Source organism: Hyla sarda, chromosome 6 (genome assembly GCF_029499605.1).
Source record: "Hyla sarda isolate aHylSar1 chromosome 6, aHylSar1.hap1, whole genome shotgun sequence".
Lineage (NCBI taxonomy): Eukaryota > Metazoa > Chordata > Amphibia > Anura > Hylidae > Hyla > Hyla sarda.
The window spans coordinates 296,107,774-296,131,907 of NC_079194.1; the positions used below are offsets into that span (position 1 = coordinate 296,107,774).

Sequence of the window (24,134 nt, forward strand, 5' to 3'; positions counted from 1 at the left end):
CAATATAAGTTACTGTATATTATCCTTGTTAACGTACAGTATTCGCAACGTTTTATTTGAGTTTTATGGTGATTTTTCTCTTACGGTAAAAACGTTGGCTTTTACGGCTGCTGACTAAAAGCATTTTTATCTATCATTTCCCTGAATTAAATGGAGATTCCAGTGTCCAGGTATCACAGAGTGAAATAATATATAATATATATTGAGTATATGCTATATATGCTACGCCCACCAAACAACTATATACCCATCACGTACTACTAAAACGTAACTTTTATTAGAATGTCTTATAAAATGTCACAATAACTATGTACAAACTCTGTAGCCCTCTAAAAAGGAAAACATAAGATGTTAGAGAGCAAAGGGTTACAAATAGTATCCAAGCATACCAAGCGTTTACATTTGTCACCAAGACACACTAGGGGGGAGTAAAAATTGTATACACCCAGTAAAACCACACATACGATCAGCAAAATCCTATGCCAAAAAAAGTCCCAACGTGTTTCCCCTGAAGATTCCGTGATCATCAGGGGACTTAACTGGGGTCAAAGAGCACAACACAAATACATAAGATAATTAGGGCATGGGATAAAACATTAGAAACGCAGGTTAACAATTCTGAATTCCTTACATAGTTATGTATATTTGATGCTTGAGCGGGTCATCATGGGATACGTGGCAACCAGTGGTAAGACAGCGATCTCTGCACTCAAGATAGCGGGTATAATGTATTGCTATTAGAACGTGAGTTAGATCAGGGAATTTTAGGGAATGGTTTACTGTATCAACATGGGTGAAGCATGGGTATTAACCAATATGGCTCCTAAAGTGTTGTCAGGAAACTGGTGACTGATGTTTTTTTTCCAAAACTAAACAAATGATTGGGAGTGTTACAAGTAAATAGCTGTCGGTCCATAGCAGCTCTTCATAATTCCCACATACACATTCACGCTTAGCGTTGCCTACCTAACTACCTACCTAATGTGGGGAAACTATGCTGCCTACCTAATGTGGGGGAACTATGCTGCCTATCTAATGTGGGGGAACTATGCTGCCTACCTAATGTGGGGGACTTATGCTGCCTACCTAATATGGAAAACTATGCAGCCTACCTTGCTGTGGAGCTTTTTTGGTGCAATTTTATGGCAAATTTTATGCATTTCACTCTTGGACCCCGGCAGCACAATATCTTGGGCCAGCCCTGCCCATACCCATAATGGTGGACTGATCCTGATTAAATCACTTGATTTGGCCGATTTTGTTGTAGAAGTGCACCTGGAAACTCTATAGAACATGAGCCGATTCAGATTTATAGGAAATCTTCTATAAAACCCTAGTTTATTTCCCTGATTCAACCTATCGAAAGTAGACCCTATCAACAAGTGGTTGACTCTAAATTCCATTCCAAATGGTGTTATCTTCCCCTTGAGGCCCTGGTGTTGTAGATCCCCTGGAGAATCCCCTAGTTTCTTGCGGGCCATTCCAACCCTGAACATAGTAGACACTTCTATGTGTTGTGCAGTGGTCCTCTTCAGCCCCTTCACTGAATGTCAGGTAGGACTATAGGAGACAACCCTCACTGCTGTAGATGTGCACAGAGCAAAACATGACGCTGAGAAAACTTTTATCATGAATTTCTTTGGAATGGATTTCATGTACTCAGGTAAAGATATGTGGATGTTTTATTGTGTATAATGTAAATTTATCTTCTTTTGTAAAGAGCTTATCTCCCAGCGTGCACTTGATGCTGCAGTTTACACGCCATTGCTGGTGTTGAGCACTATGTTTGCCATGGGTTTAGCTATTGACATTGTGCTTTAGTGGGGTGTCCTCCCATTGTACACAAGACTTTTTTCTGATCCTTTTGGCACAGATCAGGCACTTATCCAGTCACTTATTGTGGCAAAGATGGAGTTTGAAGATCGTTGTTTATAGGTCAAAAGTACTATAGCCAATTACTGGGGTACTACATTGTATAGAAACTGCACAATTGGCTTGTATGATTGAAGGACAAGGCCTTACCAAAGGTGTCTTCCCCTCTTGTAAGAAGCATAGCTCAAATTTCTGAAAGATCTAATGCAAAAATGTAAATGGCTCCTACCAAAGGTCCTAAAGCCTTCATCAATGACTCCAGCCTCAGCACCCCCTATAACTCTGGTATCGCTTCTGATATGGGAAAACAGAACTCCTGGCCTATATCATACAGCAGCAGCCTCTGTCATACTCTACATTCTAGAAGTGTCAGGTCGAGTGCAGTTGAGCAGAAGAGTTGGCTCTTAGGGGAGTCAGGATTAAAGGGGTACTCCGGGGAACTAAACCCATTGCCCATTCTTTCCCTCTCATAAACCTATTTATTGTCAAGATATCATTTATTAGCTATATATTAGCATTAGCAGTTTCCCCTCTGTGGTTGTCACTTACATGCATGGAGAGATGGAATAACATAATCCAGCCATCCACTCTGTCTCTGTCCAAATCCCTCTCTGAAAGCAGCCCACACCCTCCTGAGAAACACAGACCATGTTGTTTTTGTTCTGTACTTTAGTGCTGAGAGCCGGGAGTTGTGTGGGGCTTCAGCTAATCACACACTGTACTTCTCTCTGCTGCTCAGAACAGGAGGGTGGGGGCTGATCTCAGAGAGTGAGCTGAATGACAGAGCAGAGCTGCAATGTTTCCTGGGAAATGCAGTATCTATGAGGCAAGGGGAGGGAAGGGGGACAAAGAATATCAGGCAGCTAGAGAAGATCACAAGGGTCACAGGAGCCATGCATATCAGGCAGGATCATTTACAGGGAAAATTTCCAGGTAGTGTGGTGGCTTTGGAGCTTTTTGTTTTTATGCATACTTCCCTGGAGTACCCCTTTAAAGGGGTACTCCATTCCTAGACATCTTATCCTCTATCAAAAGGATAGGGGATAAGATGTCTCATCACGGGGGTCCCACCGTCGTGATGTCACTTCCACGCACCCTCATGACATCAGGCTACGCCCACTCAATGGAAGTCTATGGGAGGGGTGTGGCAGCATAACAAGGGAGCGTGGTCATGGCATCATGACCCAGCCACCCACTCCAAGCGTTCACAACAAAATTTTACGAACGCTGAGGCAGCAGAGTACCCCTTTAAGGAATCACAAGTTTTCTATGGACTTCTCACTCTTTAGCCCTGTACACTGTAGTTAGCCTAGGCCCAATGCTTTTTGTTGTGTGGAAAGTGGTATACTGGTGGAGCATATACCCCAATGTTGGTTGCCAGGGGGTGAACCAAAATCCACCACTGTATATTAGAGACAGGAGTAGAAAAGTTAATATTTGATCTGGGTTAAGCATGTGGAGCTGTGTGTTGCAGTAATCGGTGGTATGAAGACGTATTTTTTAGGCAATGATCCCAGGGAAAACAGTATGTAAATTAATTCTCCTTCAGAAAAAGGAAAACTATCTTATACTCCTCCAAAAGGACAAGTTACCCATCTGTAGACCACTGTTTTGGGGGTTCTTGCCCCTTGTCAGTATGAATCAGAGTGCTGGTTGGCTTGAGAGATGCCTTCATGCATGGTAAAGAATCGGCCAAACCCATTGATTTAGGCAAGACTATGTGTTGGATGGCTTCCTATCTCTTTCCTTAGAGATGAAGTCGGGGAGTAGAAGGATCTAACCTGTTGGCTTTTAGTTGCCTGATCCTCTCGTTCTTGGTGTAACAAGCCATCTATGGAAGAATCTGGAGAGACTTAAAGGGGTACTCCGCCCCTAGACATCTTATCCCCTATCCAAAGGATAGGGGATAAGATGCCTGATCGCGGGGGTCCCAGTGGCTATCTTCCTGCTGCACCCGGCGTTCGATTAAAGTGTCGGGTGCAGCGCCGGAGGCTCACGATGTCACGGTCACGCCCCGCTTGTGACGTTATGGCCACGCCCCCTCAATGCTAGTCTATGAGCGGGGGTGTGACGCCACGCGCCTCTGCACCACATTGCCAGTCATCCAGCACGGAGCGAGGTTCGCTCCGTGCACCAGTTGTCTGGGGTGCTGCAGCTGAGATCGCGGGGGTCCTGCTGCTGTATCCTTTGGATAGGGGATAAGATGTCTAGGGGCGGAGTACACCTTTAACCCACCTGCTTGTCCCCATTTAGTACATGGGGGAGGGGAAACAGAGGAGATAGATGCCGGCCAAAACAAACATTCAACCAACTGGGTTTACGGCCAACTTTAGAAGTTCTGGGGAAAGGAAAGGCTATAGCTTAGACTTTATCTATCGCCTTCCCACCAAGTACCCTCTTCACCAACCATTGCTAACCCAGTGCTTGATTTTAAGAGTCCAGTACAGACGCTCTATTACAGAGGTGTAACTTGTAGCTTTTGGGTCCCAATGCAACTGGCGCCTTCTTATGGGGCAGTGGTGGCTTGGGCCCTGGTCTACGTTCACGTCTTTACCCCTATAGTCTTTAAACTAGTATGTCCTCAAATATATATATATATATATATATATATATATATATATATATATGTCCTTCCAATATCATTAGTTCTGCTTATCCTAGACTTACGTTCCATTCACATATAATGACTTGTTATTCATTGTTTGAGAACACAAAACTATAGACATAACCTCGGCTATAGAAAAAAAGGATAAGCGGCTCCCAGATAGGCGAGATATGTATCAGGGGTCATATCAGGATACTATAAATAAAGCCCTTACTATGCCGGGTGACTTAGATGTACTCCATCATCTTGGAACTGGGCCAAGTTCAGAGTGAAGTTTCTTAATGTTTACTTTTTTTGCTGTTGTCTGAATTCTTGCTCAATTGTGAAAAACCAAGTCTACTTTGTATACAGCAATATTATTAGTCTAGGATATAGTTACAGGCAGGCCCGCAGAGCAGGATAGTGGTGTGGAAGGGTTTCCCATTCTGTTTAATCCCTACTTGTTGAAAGGGTCTCTTGGGACCACCAATGCTCAACTGCAATCTGTGGGTGAGGGACCACATGGCACGTGTTAAGTTCCCCTCCAGTGCCACCACAGGTAAAATAAAGTATTACAGTTCCCTATGAAATCAATAGACTTTCCATGTAATGAGCAGTCATGTCGGGCCCTCAAGGGCGGGAGAAGCTCTTTGTAGCTTCACGAAACTAGACAACTCTTTAAATGTAAAGTTTTACCTGTAGCAATGGAAATTTTTTATAAAAAATAAATAGCCCTGTGGAGAATGTGACTTTGCCTATTTAGCATCTTTCAGGATAAGATGTAACTAATATGAAATAAGCTTGGTTGTAGGAAATAATAAAATTTGCCCTACACTTTACATAGTTTTTGGCCAAAATGATCGCTCAGTTGACAGTTGTCCCTGCAGATTCCCCTGTGCACATGAACACTCGGCTCAGGAGAGCATGCACATGCTCCAAAAGGTGATGCACAAAAGGATCAGGCATGTTAAAATACAACATGCCTGATCCTTCTCTCCCCTCAACATCTGACATAGTGGGACAGTTGGGATGGTTGACCAATCCCAATGATTACATCAGATGTGGGTGGGTGCGCTATGTTATTATTATGGCTTTTTTACAATGTGCCCTTTTTTTTAATTATGACAAAGGATATGAATAATAACTCTCAGGTGCCACCTTTTGGAGGTAGCTTCATTTGACGTCAATGCTTGGCTCCTTTAAGAAGCCTTGGCATGTGACTGGGGATTTAACAGTTTCTGGTTTGTTTGTTTGTTTGTTAAACCCCCCCCAGTCATGTTGAAAGGCTTCCTAATGTCACATATTGACCTAAAGGTAGACTACCAACTCTGAAAGGTAGCACCAGAATTTGCATGTCCTTATCCCATAATTCCCAGTGGCCTATAAGTCTCCCAATGCCTTCCTTAAAGGGGTACTCCACCCCTAGACATTTTATCCCCTATCCAAAGGATAGGAGATAAGATATCTGATTGCGGGGGTCCCCACGATCTTCATTAAGAACGCTGGGTGTGGGCGTTGGGGGTCGTGACGTAATGCCACGCCCCTCAATGCAAGTCTATTGGAGGGGGTGTGGCGGCCACCATGCCCCCTCCCATAGACTTGCATTGAAGAGGCCTAGCATGACATCATGAGGGTGCGTGGCTGTGACGTCACAACCTCCGATGCCATCTCCAAGTGTGCGGAACAAAATGTTCCGAACTCTGTGGCAGCGGAGTATCCCTTTAAGGAAAAACATTCCCCCTCCTTTTTTCTGCTACTTTGCATTACTCGTAATGTTAGTAATATATCCAGGAATATCCCTTGAGTGTTTAGTATTGGCTTACAGTCAATGACCACAAGCCTTCTGCTGTCAGTAGAATGTTATCACAGGGTGCCAAGTAGTAGCAGATCAGAACTGAAAGTAGGAAATAGAGGTCACAGCAGACAGAAGGCCAATGTTACATGACTTCTGGGCCTTTTGGCTATGATCACATGTGGTATCTGTTCTGTTAGTTGGTGGTGTGGTAGACCACCAAGGCAGAATGGAGAAGAGGGATGTGATCTGGGTATGCAGGGGCTGGCCCAATGGCTACCCCGGGGTAACCCAGACCTCTATAGTTTCTGGTACAGCTAAAGCCAAGGAGCAGAAGTACCCTCGGAGTGGTGACCCCAGGGTGACGTAACTCACTGGGAACTCCACACTTTGCATGCACTTCACTTTACCCTTCTGAGCACTTCATCTCGAACTTCCTGGCTGCTGGTTGCTACAAAGAATTTTTATAGATCCGGCCAGATGTCAGGGCTGAATTTGACGGTGCGCATCCTATCAACTTATTTCCTTTTTGTCATTGTGTTCACTTTTGCTTGTTGATTGTCACCAGAATTTTTTTGTGTCCCTTTTGTCGATCTAGGAGAGATGTGCATGGCCATCTGATTCCTTACCTCCTTCCAACCTCAGGTCTCTGCTTCGGCAGGGACACCACAATGTCAGCTCTTGGGCTTTGGCGCCCAGGTGGAAGCTGAGAGCATTCAGTCGTCATTACAAATCATACAATAAATTACAATCACACAAAGCATGACAGAACAATATACAGCACAGGTTCCCTAAGCTATACACTATACCACATGCTACACTAACATTCTGCTCCATCACTCGTTATAAAAGAAACAAAGTCTAAAAAAAAACAATCACATTACAGTCTGTGATCGGGGAGGGGTGTGGGATCTATGGGGGTATGGAGGGGCACATCACAGGGTCAAACTTCTCGGCAAACATATGGGGAGGTAGAGGAAGTAGAGGGGCATTAGTCCTCTTCTTAATCGACGTCCGGACTGTCCAGCATAGTTGGTCCTCCCTGACCTTTGACACAGGGGGACTTGAATGTGCAATCTGTTCCCGGAAGAAAGGGAAGCTTTGTGAGAATGGCTAGCGATAGACCACATACTTGTGTGCACTTTTTTGTGACACTTTTTTTTTTTTACACGTGGTTAATGGCAGCCTTATAATAGTTCTGTTGTCACCGGGTGGCCCCTGGTTCCCCTCTTCCATATGATTGCAGTACACTTTCACACATCGCAGATCCTGTGTCCCAGCTTGAGCACTGTTATCCGTCCACTGACTTCCCCGGTATATGCGCAGCATGAAAGAATTCCCCCAAGGGTATATGTAGCCCAAAATGGAGAAAAAAAAATACCTGAAAGTCTAGATACAGTAGAGAATAACCGGGCAAAATAAGATTTCATGGCAAAAGATCATCATGATTTGGTAGAAATACCAAAAGTTTGGGGAAGGGGTTAATAGACGTTACTAGGAACTAATCCGAAGTGAGCGGGGCTGTTCAGGCAGATGCCATTCTTTGTCCTGTGTATTTGTTCTGCTGCAAATCAAAGCTCCTATGAGATAGTATCGGAGCTGCAGAACAGGTGTGTAGGGCCGAGCCGGCTGCCAACATAAACCGTACGGCTGGATAATGCGGCTCGAGAGGCATTCGCGAGATAACAGTCTCCTTGCCAACGGTGAATCAACGCCTGCCTCATGTTGGGGCTCATCGTGTTAGTGCCCAGACCTCCCGCTGACAGTCTTTACAATAAGTGGCGTGAAACAGAAATACCTCAATACACCTGCAGGTCTCCACTAACATCAGTCACCCAGGAGCCGTAATCCTCTCAGAACACCAAGCGTACAATCCTGACCAAACTAAAAGCCTAGATGTACCAGAGCTGAATTTGTCATTGAGATTGCATTTGTAAGGCCATTACAATAAGCTTCTGAATTAAAGGGCTTGTCCACAAAGGGGTCATATAGACATATGGAGCAACCCACTTGTCTCTCCTCTATGATAGTCAGAGAGAGGGATCAGCTCTGGAATTTACTATGAATTATAAGGTAGTCCAGTGGGTAGTGCTGCATTCCTATATTAAATCAATAGTTATCAGCATTTTATAAGCCATAATGAGGAATTTTAAAGGGGTACTCTGCCCTTAGACATCTTATCCCCTATCCTAAGGATAGGGGATAAGATGTCTGATCATGGGCTCCCGCCACTGGGGACCCCCACGATCTCCCTGCTGCACCCGGCGTTCGTTTAGACCGTCGGGTGCAGCGCCGGAGGCTTGTGACATCATGGCCACACCACCTCAATGCAAGTCTGTGGGAGGGGGCGTGATGGCCATCACGCCCCCTCCCATAGACATGCATTGAGGGGGCATGGCCGTGACGTCACAAGCGGGGTGTGACCGAGACGTCATGAGCCTCCGCCCCATACCGGATGTCTGGGGTGCCGCAGCCAAGATCGCGTAGGTCCCCTGCGATCAGACATCTTGTCCCCTATCCTTTGTATACGGGATAAGATGTCTAGGGGCAGGGTACCCCTTTAAGCCCCATCCTGAAACACCTTCAAAATGCCAAAGTTTTATGCAAAATGTTACCTCTTTGGCAGACAGTTTGCAGGATTGTTCTAACATTATTGGGACTAATAGTGCCCATACAATAGTGTCATACAATGCCCGTGGCATGTAAAACACCACCATACCCTGCAAAGAAATAAAGAGAGGCTTATAGTGCCCAATTAATGCATACAGTACTATGGTTACTATAAGCTTCTATAAGCATTCCGGGAAAATATTCTTCAGGAAATCACAGTCTGACATCCTGTTTCCACCATTAGGCACTAGAAGATTTGGAGAGTAAGACTGGTGATCAAATGACTAAGTAAAAGTAATAAAATACATGGAAACAGCTGTACTGAAAAAACAAAAACAAATAGGCACTACTGGTGATGGTTTATGTGCATGATTTAGGCACAAAAAAAACTGGAGTGCTTCTTTAGGGAACAGGTAGACCTTTGTTTGAAGAGCTGTACACTGTGCCTGGCATTCAACTGAAATAGACACTTGGTTTGAGTACTGTGTTTACTGTGCTTGGCATCCAGCTGAAATGGACACTTGGTAAATGTATTGTGTTTTCTGTGCTTGGCATCCATCTGAAATGGACATTTGGGAGTGGTAATCCAGAGGTGCCTTAACTCACTGCAAATTCCACACTTTGCATGCACTTCACTTTACCCTTCTGAGCACTTCATCTCTAAGTTCTGGCTGCTGGTTGCTACAAGGAGTTTTTATAGATCCGGACAGATGTCAGGGCTGAATTTGACGGTGCGAATCCAATTTACCTATTTCCTTTTTGTCCTTTTTGTTTACCTATTTCCTTTTTGTCACTTTGTTCACAAATAGACAGTTGGTTTGAGTAGCGTGTTTACTGTGCTTGACATCCAGCTGAAATGGACAATTGGTAAATGTATTATGTTTACTGTACTTGGCATCCAGCTGAAATAGGCAATTGGTAAATGTATTGTGTTTACTGTACTTGGCATCCAGCTGAAATGGACAATTGGTAAATGCATTGTGTTTACTGTACTTGGCATCCAGCTGAAATGGACATTTGGTTAGAGTATTGTCTATACTGTATCTGGCTTGCAACTCAAATGGACACTTTGTTAGAGTACTGTGTTGACTGTACTTGGCATCCAGCTGAAATAGACACATGATAAAAGTATTGTGTTTATTGTGCTTGGCATCCAACTAAAATGGACACGTGGCTAGTGTACTGTCTATACTGTGCCTGGCATCCAACTGAAATGGACACTTTGTTAGAGTATTGTGTATTCTGTGCTTGGCATGCAGCTGAAATAGACACTTGGTAAAAGTATTGTGTTTACTGTACTTGGCATACAGCTGAAATGGACACTTGGTAAAAGTATTGTGTTCACTATGTTAGGCATCAAGCGGAAATGGACAATTGGTTAGAGTATTGTGTATTCTGTGTCCGGCATTTAGCTAGAAAGGACATTTTGTAACAGTAGGATGCGCAACCAATCGAAGGCTTCTGTGTCCTCATTTTGCTTTAGGGCCTAGCAGCTTCAGGTTGGCCCTCTTCATATGTTTTTATATTATTTTCAGCTTGTTATGATGGTGCCTTTTGTGTTTGCCTCCCCTTCTCTTAAGCTCATAAACTGCATGTATTCAGTATCCGTCATCACAGTCATAAATAAGCTCCCTATGACAACAAACAAGGCATTGTTTGGGTTGGGGTGGATGTCAGACTCGGTAAACCATCATTATTATTGTCCTGGATTGGTTGTTAATGGGGAAACAAGAGGCTCATTGATCTGACAGGTTGGAGTATATTGTGTTTTGGGGTCATTACTGTGTCCCATAGGCCTGGCAACCATTGTACAAAGCTCATGAAACGCGTCGCCTGGCAACTTGAAGTAAAATGTGACTCCTAAGAAGTAGACATATAGGATTGGTATAAACCATAGTACAGTCCGGACGTTACTGTACACCAGGGCCCAAGGGGCATTTAGACACCATGGGATTATGTGTCTAATTAGTCTTAGAATATAGTAATATGTCTTCGCAATGACAAATATTCTTTTTTTTTTTCCTTCGAATATATGCGAATTTGCAAATATGCAAATATGTGTGAATATGCAAATATTCGCTATATCAGCACTTCCAGTCAGAGGGCACTGATCCCTCCCTTCTTTTAGGTGGAATATAATCGCGCATGCGCACAATGCAAATTTCATTACGAATTTTCGTATGGAAAAAAATGAAGGAACATGACGAATATGCAAATTTCACGAACATAGGACAAATATTCGTCCATATATTCGCGAAATATCATGAATTCGAATGGCCCCTGCCGCTCATCCCTAATGACTATAAGCTATATCTACCAATACCCTAATGCACATGCATGTTCGGATAAGCGTGCATGCAAAATGAATGGGGGGAGGGGAGTAGGCCACTGACAGACACCTCCGATGGTGGCGTATCTACTTGAGAACAAAGAGATTGGGTAATTGGAATCCAGAAATTTCCAAACATCGGCCATCAGGAAACGTCAGGAGGCCCTCATATGCAATAGATGGTCGGCTAGTCCTGCCAAAAACAATGGGTCCAGCCAATGTCTATTGCCGGCTTAAAGGGGTACTCAGGAGGAAAAAAAGGTTTCAAATAAACTGGTGTCAGAAAGTTATACAGATTTGTAAATTACTTCTATATAAAAAATCTTAATCCTTCCAGTACTTATCAGCTGCTGTATGCTCCAGAGGAAGTTGAGTTGTTCTTTTCTGTCTGACCACAGTGCTCTCTGCTGACACCTCTGTCCATGTCAGGAACTGTCCAGAGTAGGAGAGGTTTGCTATGGGGATTTGCTTCTACTCTGGACAATTCCTGACATGGACAGAGTAGTCAGCAGAGAGCACTGTGGTCAGACTGGAAAGAACTACACAACTTCCTGTGAAGCACAGCGGCTGATAAGTACTGGAAGGATTAAGATTTTTATATCAAAGTAATTTACATATCTGTGTAACTTTCTGCCACTATTTGGTTTTATTTTTTTTTAAACCAATCAGCGTGCAGACACGGTCAATAAAACGCTAAATGAATAGACGTTCAAAACCGGTCAAGTGCAACTCATCACTTTCGTCTTTTTATCACTGTCTTGTTTTTTTTTTTTTTTTTTAAATAATGTTACATTAAAACTTTATTAACATATATTAAAAAAGAAACAAAAAAATGTTTTTTTCTTCCAGAATACCCCTTTAAGTTCATCCTGAAATACTGGGGATCTGGCACCTGATATGCGAGTGCGAGTGATTAAGATTTTTTTTTAGGTCTATAGGGAAAAGCCCTGGTGCAAAACTACAACTCCCAGCATGCCCGGACAGCCTTCGGCTGTCCGGGCATGCTGGGAGTTGTAGTTTTGCAAAAGCTGGAGGCACACTGGTGGGAAACACTGGTCTAATGCATTAAAGCCTACCCGGCAAAGCTACAACTCCCATCATGCCCTGCACTTATGTGTTGCATTTTTTCTGTTCCTCTTCCTCCCCCCAGGCTTAAAGTTACTAGAGATTTATTATTTCTTTCCGTCTTAGTCTGAATTGCTGTTTATCTACCGTGTGTAAACTGATCTGTAAACTTCTCTACCAACAGTAAAGCACAAGGTGTATTGTGAACCTTGACCTCTGACTGTATTGAAAGTGAAAGTCATTTTTTTTTTGTGTGTGTGTATGTACTTGTTCATACTAGTTTATTGTTTAAGAATCTGTAGCTATAGACCGGAGGAATGAGATAAGAAAACTTTTTTTTTTTTTTTTTGCGGTGGCCCAGTATGGGAGATGTTACCCCGTGACCTTGCTGTCCTGTCAGGCAACCTCTCTTCAGTGTCCCCTGGGCCCCTTGTACTTGTTTCCCCCCTGTTTATATGTTCTGCAGTGTATTGTATTATAATATATAATGTGTTGTTGCTTTAAGAAATGGATCATGTGATTGCTACCCAGGAGGTACCAGTGACCATGTGATCCCAAGAGTGACCTATGGGCTCCCTGCTAGTCTCCCCTATATAAGCCCTGGGTGGAGCTTCTCTCTCTTGTTGCTGAGGTCGAGTCCTAGTGTGTGTCCAGAGTCATTGGAGGCCTCAAGTCAAGTCTGCAGCCACAGTCAATTGCAAGTAATCTACAGCCATAGCTTTGTCAGTCGACAGTCAAGTCAAGTCAGTGTGGTCTGCATTAAATTGTCCTGACCAACTTCAAGTCCCAGCAAGTCCTTAAAGGGGTACTCCATTGAAAACCTTTTTTCTTTTAAATCAACTGGTGGCAGAAAGTTAAACATATTTGTAAATTACTTCTATTAAAAAATCTTAATCCTTCCTGTACTTATTAGCTGCTGAATACTACAGAGGAAATTCTTTTCTTTTTGGAATGCTCTCTGATGACATCACGAGCACAGTTCTCTCTGCTGACGTTATTATAATAATAATAATAATGCTTTATTTATTGTTGTACTTAGTGGGATTTGAACCCAAGTCCCCAGCACTGCAAGGCAGCAGTGCTAACCACTGAGCCACCATGCTGCCCTTAGCATACATCTGCTATGCATGGTTGCTAAAATGGACAGAGATGTCAGCAGAGAGCACTGTGCTCGTGATGTCATCAGTGTTCCAAAAAGAAAGGAATTTCCTATCTAGCATTCAGCAGCTAATAAGTACTGGAAGGATTAAGATTTTTTAATAGAAGTAATTTACAAATATGTTTAACTTTCTGCCACCAGTTGATTTAAAAGAAAAAAGGTTTTCACCGGAATACCCCTTTAATGTCTCATAGTCACTGGTCACCTCAGTGGGCCCTGGCTGAACTGTATAGACTTTACCAACTGTCTACCTTCAGTAAAGCTACCATTATCCGTAACTTGGCATCGGAGTCTTTATTGCCCCCGTGCCTAGCCCAGGATCTAGCGGTATACCTTCGGTTGGTTTCGAGGATAAACCACGCCCTGGTGTCACGAATACAAGGGGTTAATGCCATCTGCCCCTAGGGTAACAAATATCTGCCCTCATCACACCCCGTTACCACATTTCTTTCTTTCAAGAAACAGCGCCCCCCCCCCTGTTAATAGGTTGTATCTGGTATGACAGCAAATTGAATTTAATTGAATTTAACTGCAATATTCTTAAAGGGAGACTCTGGTGACTGCTGGCTGAGCCCAAGACTTGCGAGAGACTACGGCATTCAATTTACAGATTTTGCGCACGTTTATGGGACTTTGCCGCTGTCTCACGCAAGGTTTGGGCAGCATTAAAGCAGTCAGAGTATCGTTTTTTCCAACACAGAGCTCCAAATCTTCTGTAAAGACTTAAGAGATAAATAATCAGATGAAATAAAATGATTCTTCTTCTTCTGCAGATCATGATTTTGCAAGGAAGCAACATTATGAATATTAATCCAAGCGCTAACTCACACTCCCATCAGCCTGCCTGGACCGCTCCCTACCCCACATGTGATGGTAAGAAAAACCTTTTCTTAAGAGTCTAGAGCAGTGTTACCCAACTGGGGTGACTCCAGCTGTTGCAAAGCTTCAACTCCCAGCATGCTCGGACAGCCAAAGCCTTTACTTTAGGATGTCAACATTTGTTTGAAATAGATATTTGGTTAAAGTATTGTGTCTACTATGCTTGGCATCCAGCTGAAATAGACACTTGGTAAGAGTATTGTGTCTACTGTACTTGGCATCTAGGTTAAATGAACACTTGGTTAAAGTATTGTGTCTACTGTACTTGGCATCTAGATGAAATAGACACTTGGAAAAAATATTGTGTTTACCATGCTTGGCATCCAGCGGAAATGGACACTTGGTTAAAGTATTGTGTCTCCTTTACTTGGCATCTAGTTGAAATGTACACTTGGTTAAAGTATTGTGTTTACCGTGCTTGGCATCCAGCTGAAATGGATACTCCGTAAAAGCATTGTGTTTACTTACTAGGAGTTGTAGTTTTGCATCATCTGGAGGAACCCTTGTTGGGAAACACTGATCTAGGGAGGTGTTTGGCCAACAGGGCATGCTGGTAGTTGTAGTTTTGCAATGGCTAGGGACCCACAGGTTGGGAAACACTGGTCTCGAGCAGTTATCTGCAACCTAGGGCATTTTAAGTGTTGCCAAACTAAACATTTTTGATTGTCAATAGAGCAGTGTTTCCCAACCAGGGTGCCTCCAGCTGTTGCAAAACTACAACTCCCAGCATGCCCGGACAGCTTTTGGCTGTCCGGGCATGCTGAGAGTTGTAGTTTTGCAACAGCTGGAGGCACCCTGGTTTGGAAACACTGCCCCAGAACAGTTCTTGTGAGGTTACCGTCCTAGGTATAGCAAGATTACTTGAAAGATCTCTGTACTGTCCATTCATATATTTGTACATTGTGAACAGATCGTCCATAAGACGTCTTTTCTCCAAACTAAATAACCCCAAGTGATAACCTGTCTTGGTCCTGTAATCCTCCCATACCATTATTATCTTTGTCACCCTCCTCTGCACCCTTTCCAGTTTTGCCATGTCCTTCTTCTTCTGTCCTTGAATCTTTCAGAGCAGGAGCAATTCTCAGCTCTGGTCAGTGTGTAGGGTCCTGAAGGTGTCAGTATGTAGGGCCCTGAAGGGGTCAGTATGTAGGGTCCTGAAGGTGGCAGTATGTAGGGTCCTGAAGGTGTCAGTATGTAGGGTCCTGAAGGTGTCAGTATGTAGGGTCCTGAAGGGGTCAGTATGTAGGGTCCTGAAGGTGTTAGTATGTTAGGCCCTGAAGGTGTCAGTGTGTAGGGTCCTGAAGGGGTCAGTATGTAGGGTCCTGAAGGGGTCAGTATGTAGGGTCCTGAAGGGGTCAGTATGTAGGGTCCTGAAGGTATCCGTATGTAGGGTCCTGAAGGTGTCAGTGTGTAGGGTCCTGAAGGGGTCAGTATGTAGGGCCCTGAAGGTGTCAGTATGTAGGGTCCTGAAAGGGTCAGTATGTAGGATACTGAAGGTATCAGTATGTAGGGTCCTGAAGGGGTCAGAGTGTAGGATCCTGAAGGTGCCAATATGTAGGATCCTGAAGGTGCCAATATGTAGGGTCCTGAAGGTGTCAGTATGTAGGGTCCTGAAGGTGTCAGTATGTAGGGTCCTGAAGGTGCCAGTATGTAGGGTCCTGAAGGGGTCAGTATGTAGGGTCCTGAAGGGGTCAGTATGTAGGGTCCTGAAGGGGTCAGTATGTTGGGCCCTGAAGGTGTCAGTATGTTGGGCCCTGAAGGTGTCAGTATGTAGGGTCCTGAAGGGGTTCAGTAGGTAAGGTCCTGTAGGGTCCTGAGGGAGTTCAGTAGGTAGGGTACTGTAGGGTCCTGAAGGTGTCAGTATGTAGGGTTCTGAAGGTGTCAGTATGTAGGGTCCTGAAGGGGTTCATTATGTAGGGTCCTGAAGGGGTTCAGTATGTAGGGTCCAGAAGGGACTCAGTAGGTAGGATCCTAAAGGGGTTAGTATGAAAGGTCCTGAAGGTGTCAGTATGTAGGGTCCTGAAGGTGTCAGTATGTAGGGTCTTGAACGGGTACAGTCTGTAGGGTCTTGAAGGGGTTGAGGGTGTAGGGTCCTGAAGGGCTTCAGTATGTAGGGTCCTGAAAGTGTCAGCATGTAGGGTCCTGAATGGGGTACAGTCTCTAGGGTCCTGAAGGGGATCAGTATGTTGGGTCCTGAAGGGACTCAGTAAGTAGGATCCTAAAGGTGTCAGTATGTAGGGTCCTGAAGGGGTCTAGTATGTATGGTTCTGAAGGGGTTCACTGGTGGGGTTCTGAAGGGCTTCATTATGTAGGGTCCTGAAGGTGTCAGTATGTAGGGTCCTGAAGGGGTACAGTCTGTAGGGTCCTGAAGTGGTTCAGTGTGTAGCATCCTGAAGGGCCTCAGTGTATAGCGTCCTGAAGGGGTTCAGTATGTAGGGTCCTGAAGGGACTCAGTAGATAGGATCCTAAAGGTGTCAATATGTAGGGTTACCGTGCTTGGCATCCAGCTGAAATGGATACTCCGTAAAAGCATTGTGTTTACTTACTAGGAGTTGTAGTTTTGCATCATCTGGAGGAACCCTTGTTGGGAAACACTGATCTAGGGAGGTGTTTGGCCAACAGGGCATGCTGGTAGTTGTAGTTTTGCAATGGCTAGGGACCCACAGGTTGGGAAACACTGGTCTCGAGCAGTTATCTGCAACCTAGGGCATTTTAAGTGTTGCCAAACTAAACATTTTTGATTGTCAATAGAGCAGTGTTTCCCAACCAGGGTGCCTCCAGCTGTTGCAAAACTACAACTCCCAGCATGCCCGGACAGCTTTTGGCTGTCCGGGCATGCTGGGAGTTGTAGTTTTGCAACAGCTGGAGGCACCCTGGTTTGGAAACACTGCCCCAGAACAGTTCTTGTGAGGTTACCGTCCTAGGTATAGCAAGATTACTTGAAAGATCTCTGTACTGTCCATTCATATATTTGTACATTGTGAACAGATCGTCCATAAGACGTCTTTTCTCCAAACTAAATAACCCCAAGTGATAACCTGTCTTGGTCCTGTAATCCTCCCATACCATTATTATCTTTGTCACCCTCCTCTGCACCCTTTCCAGTTTTGCCATGTCCTTCTTCTTCTGTCCTTGAATCTTTCAGAGCAGGAGCAATTCTCAGCTCTGGTCAGTGTGTAGGGTCCTGAAGGTGTCAGTATGTAGGGCCCTGAAGGGGTCAGTATGTAGGGTCCTGAAGGTGGCAGTATGTAGGGTCCTGAAGGTGTCAGTATGTAGGGTCCTGAAGGTGTCAGTATGTAGGGTCCTGAAGGGGTCAGTATGTAGGGTCCTGAAGGTGTTAGTATGTTAGGCCCTGAAGGTGTCAGTGTGTAGGGTCCTGAAGGGGTCAGTATGTAGGGTCCTGAAGGGGTCAGTATGTAGGGTCCTGAAGGGGTCAGTATGTAGGGTCCTGAAGGTATCCGTATGTAGGGTCCTGAAGGTGTCAGTGTGTAGGGTCCTGAAGGGGTCAGTATGTAGGGCCCTGAAGGTGTCAGTATGTAGGGTCCTGAAAGGGTCAGTATGTAGGATACTGAAGGTATCAGTATGTAGGGTCCTGAAGGGGTCAGAGTGTAGGATCCTGAAGGTGCCAATATGTAGGATCCTGAAGGTGCCAATATGTAGGGTCCTGAAGGTGTCAGTATGTAGGGTCCTGAAGGTGTCAGTATGTAGGGTCCTGAAGGTGCCAGTATGTAGGGTCCTGAAGGGGTCAGTATGTAGGGTCCTGAAGGGGTCAGTATGTAGGGTCCTGAAGGGGTCAGTATGTTGGGCCCTGAAGGTGTCAGTATGTTGGGCCCTGAAGGTGTCAGTATGTAGGGTCCTGAAGGGGTTCAGTAGGTAAGGTCCTGTAGGGTCCTGAGGGAGTTCAGTAGGTAGGGTACTGTAGGGTCCTGAAGGTGTCAGTATGTAGGGTTCTGAAGGTGTCAGTATGTAGGGTCCTGAAGGGGTTCATTATGTAGGGTCCTGAAGGGGTTCAGTATGTAGGGTCCAGAAGGGACTCAGTAGGTAGGATCCTAAAGGGGTTAGTATGAAAGGTCCTGAAGGTGTCAGTATGTAGGGTCCTGAAGGTGTCAGTATGTAGGGTCTTGAACGGGTACAGTCTGTAGGGTCTTGAAGGGGTTGAGGGTGTAGGGTCCTGAAGGGCTTCAGTATGTAGGGTCCTGAAAGTGTCAGCATGTAGGGTCCTGAATGGGGTACAGTCTCTAGGGTCCTGAAGGGGATCAGTATGTTGGGTCCTGAAGGGACTCAGTAAGTAGGATCCTAAAGGTGTCAGTATGTAGGGTCCTGAAGGGGTCTAGTATGTATGGTTCTGAAGGGGTTCACTGGTGGGGTTCTGAAGGGCTTCATTATGTAGGGTCCTGAAGGTGTCAGTATGTAGGGTCCTGAAGGGGTACAGTCTGTAGGGTCCTGAAGTGGTTCAGTGTGTAGCATCCTGAAGGGCCTCAGTGTATAGCGTCCTGAAGGGGTTCAGTATGTAGGGTCCTGAAGGGACTCAGTAGATAGGATCCTAAAGGTGTCAATATGTAGGGTCCTGAAGGGGTCTAGTATGTAGGGTTCTGAAGGGGTTCACTGGTGGGGTCCTGAAGGTGTCAGTATGTAGGGTCCTGAAGGGGTTCAGTGTGTAGCATCCTGAAGGGGCTCAGTGTATAGCGTCCTGAAGGGGTTCAGTATATAGGGTCCTGAAGGGATACAGTCTGTAGGGTCCTGGAGGGGTTCAGTATGTAGGGTCCTGAAGGGATTCAGTAGGTAGGATTCTGAAGGTGTCAGAATGTAGGGTCCTGAAGGGGTTTAGTATGTAAGGTTCTGAAGGGTCCTGGGGGTGTCAGTATGTAGGGTCCCGAAGGGGTTAAATTGGTAGGGTCCTGAAGGTGTCAGTATGTAGGGTCCCAAAGGGGCTCAGTTGGTAGGGTCCTGAAGGTGTCAGTATGTAGGATCCTGAAGGTGTCAGTATGTAGGGTCCTGATAGGGTGCAGTATGTTGGGTCCTGAAGGGGTCAGTATGTAGGGTCCGGAAGGTATCAGTATGTAGGGTCCTGAAGGTGTCAGTATGTAGGGTCCTGAAAGGGTTCAATATGAAGGGTCCTGAAAGGGTTCAGTATGTAGGGTCCCGTATGACACCCATGTTTAAATGTTTTTATTGCATGAAAATTTCCTGGGTATTTGCCACAAAATAAAAACTTAGACCCTAGACGAGTTAAAATGACAGGCGTCTATGTCGAGAAGCAGTTTATACAATGAATAATGATCAATGCGAGGAGGTGGTTTTACTCCCTTCACAAACAAAGTAAAATGTTTCCCATTTTTTTACGGTGCCAGCTGCTTTTATAACATCTCCAACCTTTGCCAGGAGACTCGTATAGTTCACGACTTATTCTGTGTCTGCAGGATTCTTTCCGGGTCAATGGCACGACATACATCCTCAGTACTGGACCAAGTATCAGGTCTGGGAGTGGCTGCAGCAGTTCGTGGACACCAACCAGTTGGACGCCAATTGTATCCCGTTCCAGGAGTTTGACATCACTGGGGAACGTCTTTGCAGTATGACCCTGCAGGACTTCACACAAGCCGCAGGTGCCGCCGGACACATCCTGTACAGCAACGTGCAAAACCTCAAGTGGCATGGTGAGACTCCAGGTCATAGTGAAAGATTCAGATGTACATTATGGCTAAAATCTTCTCCCCTCTTCATATTCAGCCCCCAACTTTACATATGTTCTACTGGTTTAGTGCCTGGTCCTTCGTGTGCCAATGATTGGTAACTGGGTTCTTGGTGTCTTTGGGTCTATTGACCCTGTTCCTATTGTACAATGGTTCAGTGCCCCATCCCCTTGATGTCTAGTGTTCTACTGGCCAAGGTTCAAATGTTCTACCCTTTTGTGCCTGCAGCTCCTATACAGTCCTATGTGTCTCCATGGTTACAGACTACAAGCAAACCCTGTGTAGTCTGAACCTGCAATTATACTCTCTGCCATCTATCCCCTATGTTTTTCTCTGTATGTCCCCGTTTTACAGTAGGCTCTGTGATGCAAGAATAAATAGAAGAATAGTTAAGTGAAAACACATAATTTACTTAAATAATAAAGACAAATACAAAAACAACACAACAAGAGACAAAAGAAAGTCAAATCCAAAGAAAGTGATAAAGAAATAATTAAGAAACCGCGAGCTATAAATCAAGTACACAGCAATTCAGGGAGACGGGAACAGCAATCCAGAGGGAGACGCTCTGCTGGGTGGATATCAAACAAACGTACACCCAGAGTTGGAACTTCAGAAATAACTTTCTCTAATTTTCCAAAAGGAGCCTGTGCCCCCCCCCCCCCCCCGGATCAGGACCATATGTAGTGCCCATGAACTAATGTCTGAGCAGAACTCAAAACTGTGATAAAATAACCAGCAGACAAGTAAGACTAAACACTACAAAATATAAGAACCAAAAAAGGCGTAGATCTACGAGAAGACACTTGATAATATAAAGACCCTAGAGAAGAAAAAAGATAATATATAGACCCTAGAGAAGAAAAAAGATAATATATAGACCCCGGAGAAGACATAGGATCATATATAGACCCTAGAGAAGATATTAGATTATATATAGACCCTAGAGAAGATATTAGATCATATATAGACCCTAGAGAAGATATTAGATCATATATAGACCCTAGAGAAGAGAAATGATAATATATAGACCCTAGAGAAGACATAAGATCATATATAGACCCTAGAGAAGACATTAGATCATATATAGACCCTAGAGAAGACATTAGATCATATATAGACCCCGGAGAAGACATAAGATCATATATAGACCCTAGAGAAGACATGAGATCATATATAGACCCTAGAGATTACATTAGATCATATATAGACCCTAGAGAAGACATTAGATCATATATAGACCCTAGAGAAGACATTAGATCATATATAGACCCCGGAGAAGACATAAGATCATATATAGACCCTAGAGAAGACATGAGATCATATATAGACCCTAGAGATTACATTAGATCATATATAGACCCTAGAGAAGACATAAGATCATATATAGACACTAGAGAAGACATTAGATCATATATAGACCCCAGAGATTACATGACATCATATATAGACCCTAGAGATGACATTAGATCATATATAGACCTTAGAGAAGATATTCGATCATATATAGACCCTAGAGATGACATTACATCATATATAGACCCTAGAGAAGACATTAGATCATATATAGACCCTAGAGAAGACATTAGATCATATATAGACCCTAGAGAAGACATTAGATCATATATAGACCCCAGAGATTACATGACATCATATATAGACCCTAGAGATGACATTAGATCATATATAGACCTTAGAGAAGATATTCGATCATATATAGACCCTAGAGATGACATTACATCATATATAGACCCTAGAGAAGACATTACATCATATATAGACCCTAGAGAAGACATTAGATCATATATAGACCCTAGAGAAGACATTACATCATATATAGACCTTAGAGAAGATATTAGATCATATATAGACCCTAGAGATGACATTAGATCATATATAGACCCTAGAGAAGATATTCGATCATATATAGACCCTAGAGAAGACATTACATCATATATAGACCCTAGAGAAGACATTACATCATATATAGACCTTAGAGAAGATATTAGATCATATATAGACCTTAGAGAAGACATTGGATCATATATATCCAAATATATATATATATATATATATATATATATATATATATATATATATATATATATTACAAGAATATGGATGCACTACTGTGGTAGATGTAAACAATACATTGGCTATCCCTCAACACTGATGTTAAAATTGAGACATTCGCCAGTGTATCCTTATATGAAGGACACACCAGAGCCCGCACACCAACGCCAAGGTTTCTCATTTTGGTGCGAGACCTAACGCTAGTCCTACCTGTGCTTGATAAACAGAACAGGGGCCAGTGGGCAATTACGGCAGCATTCGGCTGGCTCACAACTTCCTTCCAGATACCCTCCAGTGTTACTACGCACACATGCAATGGGAGGAGGGAGGCAAGCTGCAAGCCCCACCTGAGTTGGCTTTTAAGGGTGCCTGGCCTCACAGGTGCTTCCTTAATGCTGCCTGGTAGATATTCAAGGCGCATTAATGTTGGAGTTTACACACCTCCAAATTTAAAATTTAAACAAACAACAAAAAACGTGGTTTCAAATGGCTGGAAGTGCTCAACCCCAAATGCGGTTGTGCATTTATACTGGGGGAGCAGATCCTGCCCTTGTAGTCCGTTGCTAGGGGCGATCCCCAGCATAAAAATGCATACAATGGAGGATGCCTGCAGCGGACTACAAGTGCCACAATAGAATCCTACACCAGATAAACGGTGTGGATATGTAACAATTAGAATACAATACAAGAATATGGATGCACTACTGTGGTAGATGTAAACAATACATTGGCTATCCCTCAACACTGATGTTAAAATTGAGACATTCGCCAGTGTATCCTTATATGAAGGACACACCAGAGCCCGCACACCAACGCCAAGGTTTCTCATTTTGGTGCGAGACCTAACGCTAGTCCTACCTGTGCTTGATAAACAGAACAGGGGCCAGTGGGCAATTACGGCAGCATTCGGCTGGCTCACAACTTCCTTCCAGATACCCTCCAGTGTTACTACGCACACATGCAATGGGAGGAGGGAGGCAAGCTGCAAGCCCCACCTGAGTTGGCTTTTAAGGGTGCTTTTAAGGTAGGACTAGCGTTAGGTCTCGCACCAAAATGAGAAACCTTGGCGTTGGTGTGCGGGCTCTGGTGTGTCCTTCATATAAGGATACACTGGCGAATGTCTCAATTTTAACATCAGTGTTGAGGGATAGCCAATGTATTGTTTACATCTACCACAGTAGTGCATCCATATTCTTGTATTGTATTCTAATTGTTACATATCCACACCGTTTATCTGGTGTAGGATTCTATTGTGGCACTTGTAGTCCGCTGCAGGCATCCTCCATTGTATGCATTTTTATGCTGGGGATCGCCCCTAGCAACGGACTACAAGGGCAGGATCTGCTCCCCCAGTATAAATGCACAACCGCATTTGGGGTTGAGCACTTCCAGCCATTTGAAACCACGTTTTTTGTTGTTTGTATATATATATATATATATATATATATATATATATTTGCTCATTTGAACCCTCTCTGACCTGAGAAGAATCATAGAGAGCCTGTATTCTGTAGTCCTGGAGATAAATAGGTCTGCATAGGCGCTGTATATATATAAAAAAAAAAATTTAAGAGGTATTCCAACCGAAGAAAAAACTTTTCAAAAACATATCAGGATGCTAAAAAAAAGTATACTGTCCGCTTAGCCATTCACTGACTATGGTGGGTCACTGCTGCGGTCATAAAGTGGGCAGGTAATATGGGGTTTGACCCATCATGGGAACCAAAAAGCTGAAGTTAAGGTCGGGACTGGGAATTGGAATGGCAGTGGGAGAGAAACGGGCCAGATAAGTATTTGTTAAATTTTTTATTTTATTTTTTGTTATTTACAAAGTTGATTATTTTAGATGGTTTATAAAGATGGACATAGGCTAATATATATATATATATATATATATATATATATATATATATATATATATATATACATATGCTAAAATGGAACAAAAATTCCTTATCCTCAATATTTTGGATCCCAATTTCATAGAGCAATAAAACTTTTAGCACCATATTTGTATTAAACAAACGGAGAGCCAATGAGTCCTGTTATTGGCTGGATATTCTTCCTTTCCTTTCTGC

General features: G+C 43.8%; 1 protein-coding gene across 8 annotated transcripts in view; it reads left to right on the plus strand.

Annotated features, from left to right (window-relative positions):
- EHF (ETS homologous factor) overlaps positions 1-24,134 on the plus strand; it is a 75,131-nt gene that overhangs the window by 32,965 nt on the left and 18,032 nt on the right. For 4 of the 8 annotated variants that reach the window (XM_056528563.1, XM_056528566.1, XM_056528567.1 and 1 more), the window contains exons 2-3: positions 14,185-14,284; positions 19,711-19,947. In XM_056528563.1, coding sequence (XP_056384538.1) covers positions 14,188-14,284; positions 19,711-19,947 — 334 coding nt within the window. In that variant the 5' untranslated portion in view covers positions 14,185-14,187. The other 4 variants (XM_056528562.1, XM_056528564.1, XM_056528560.1 and 1 more) reach the window with 4 other exon arrangements.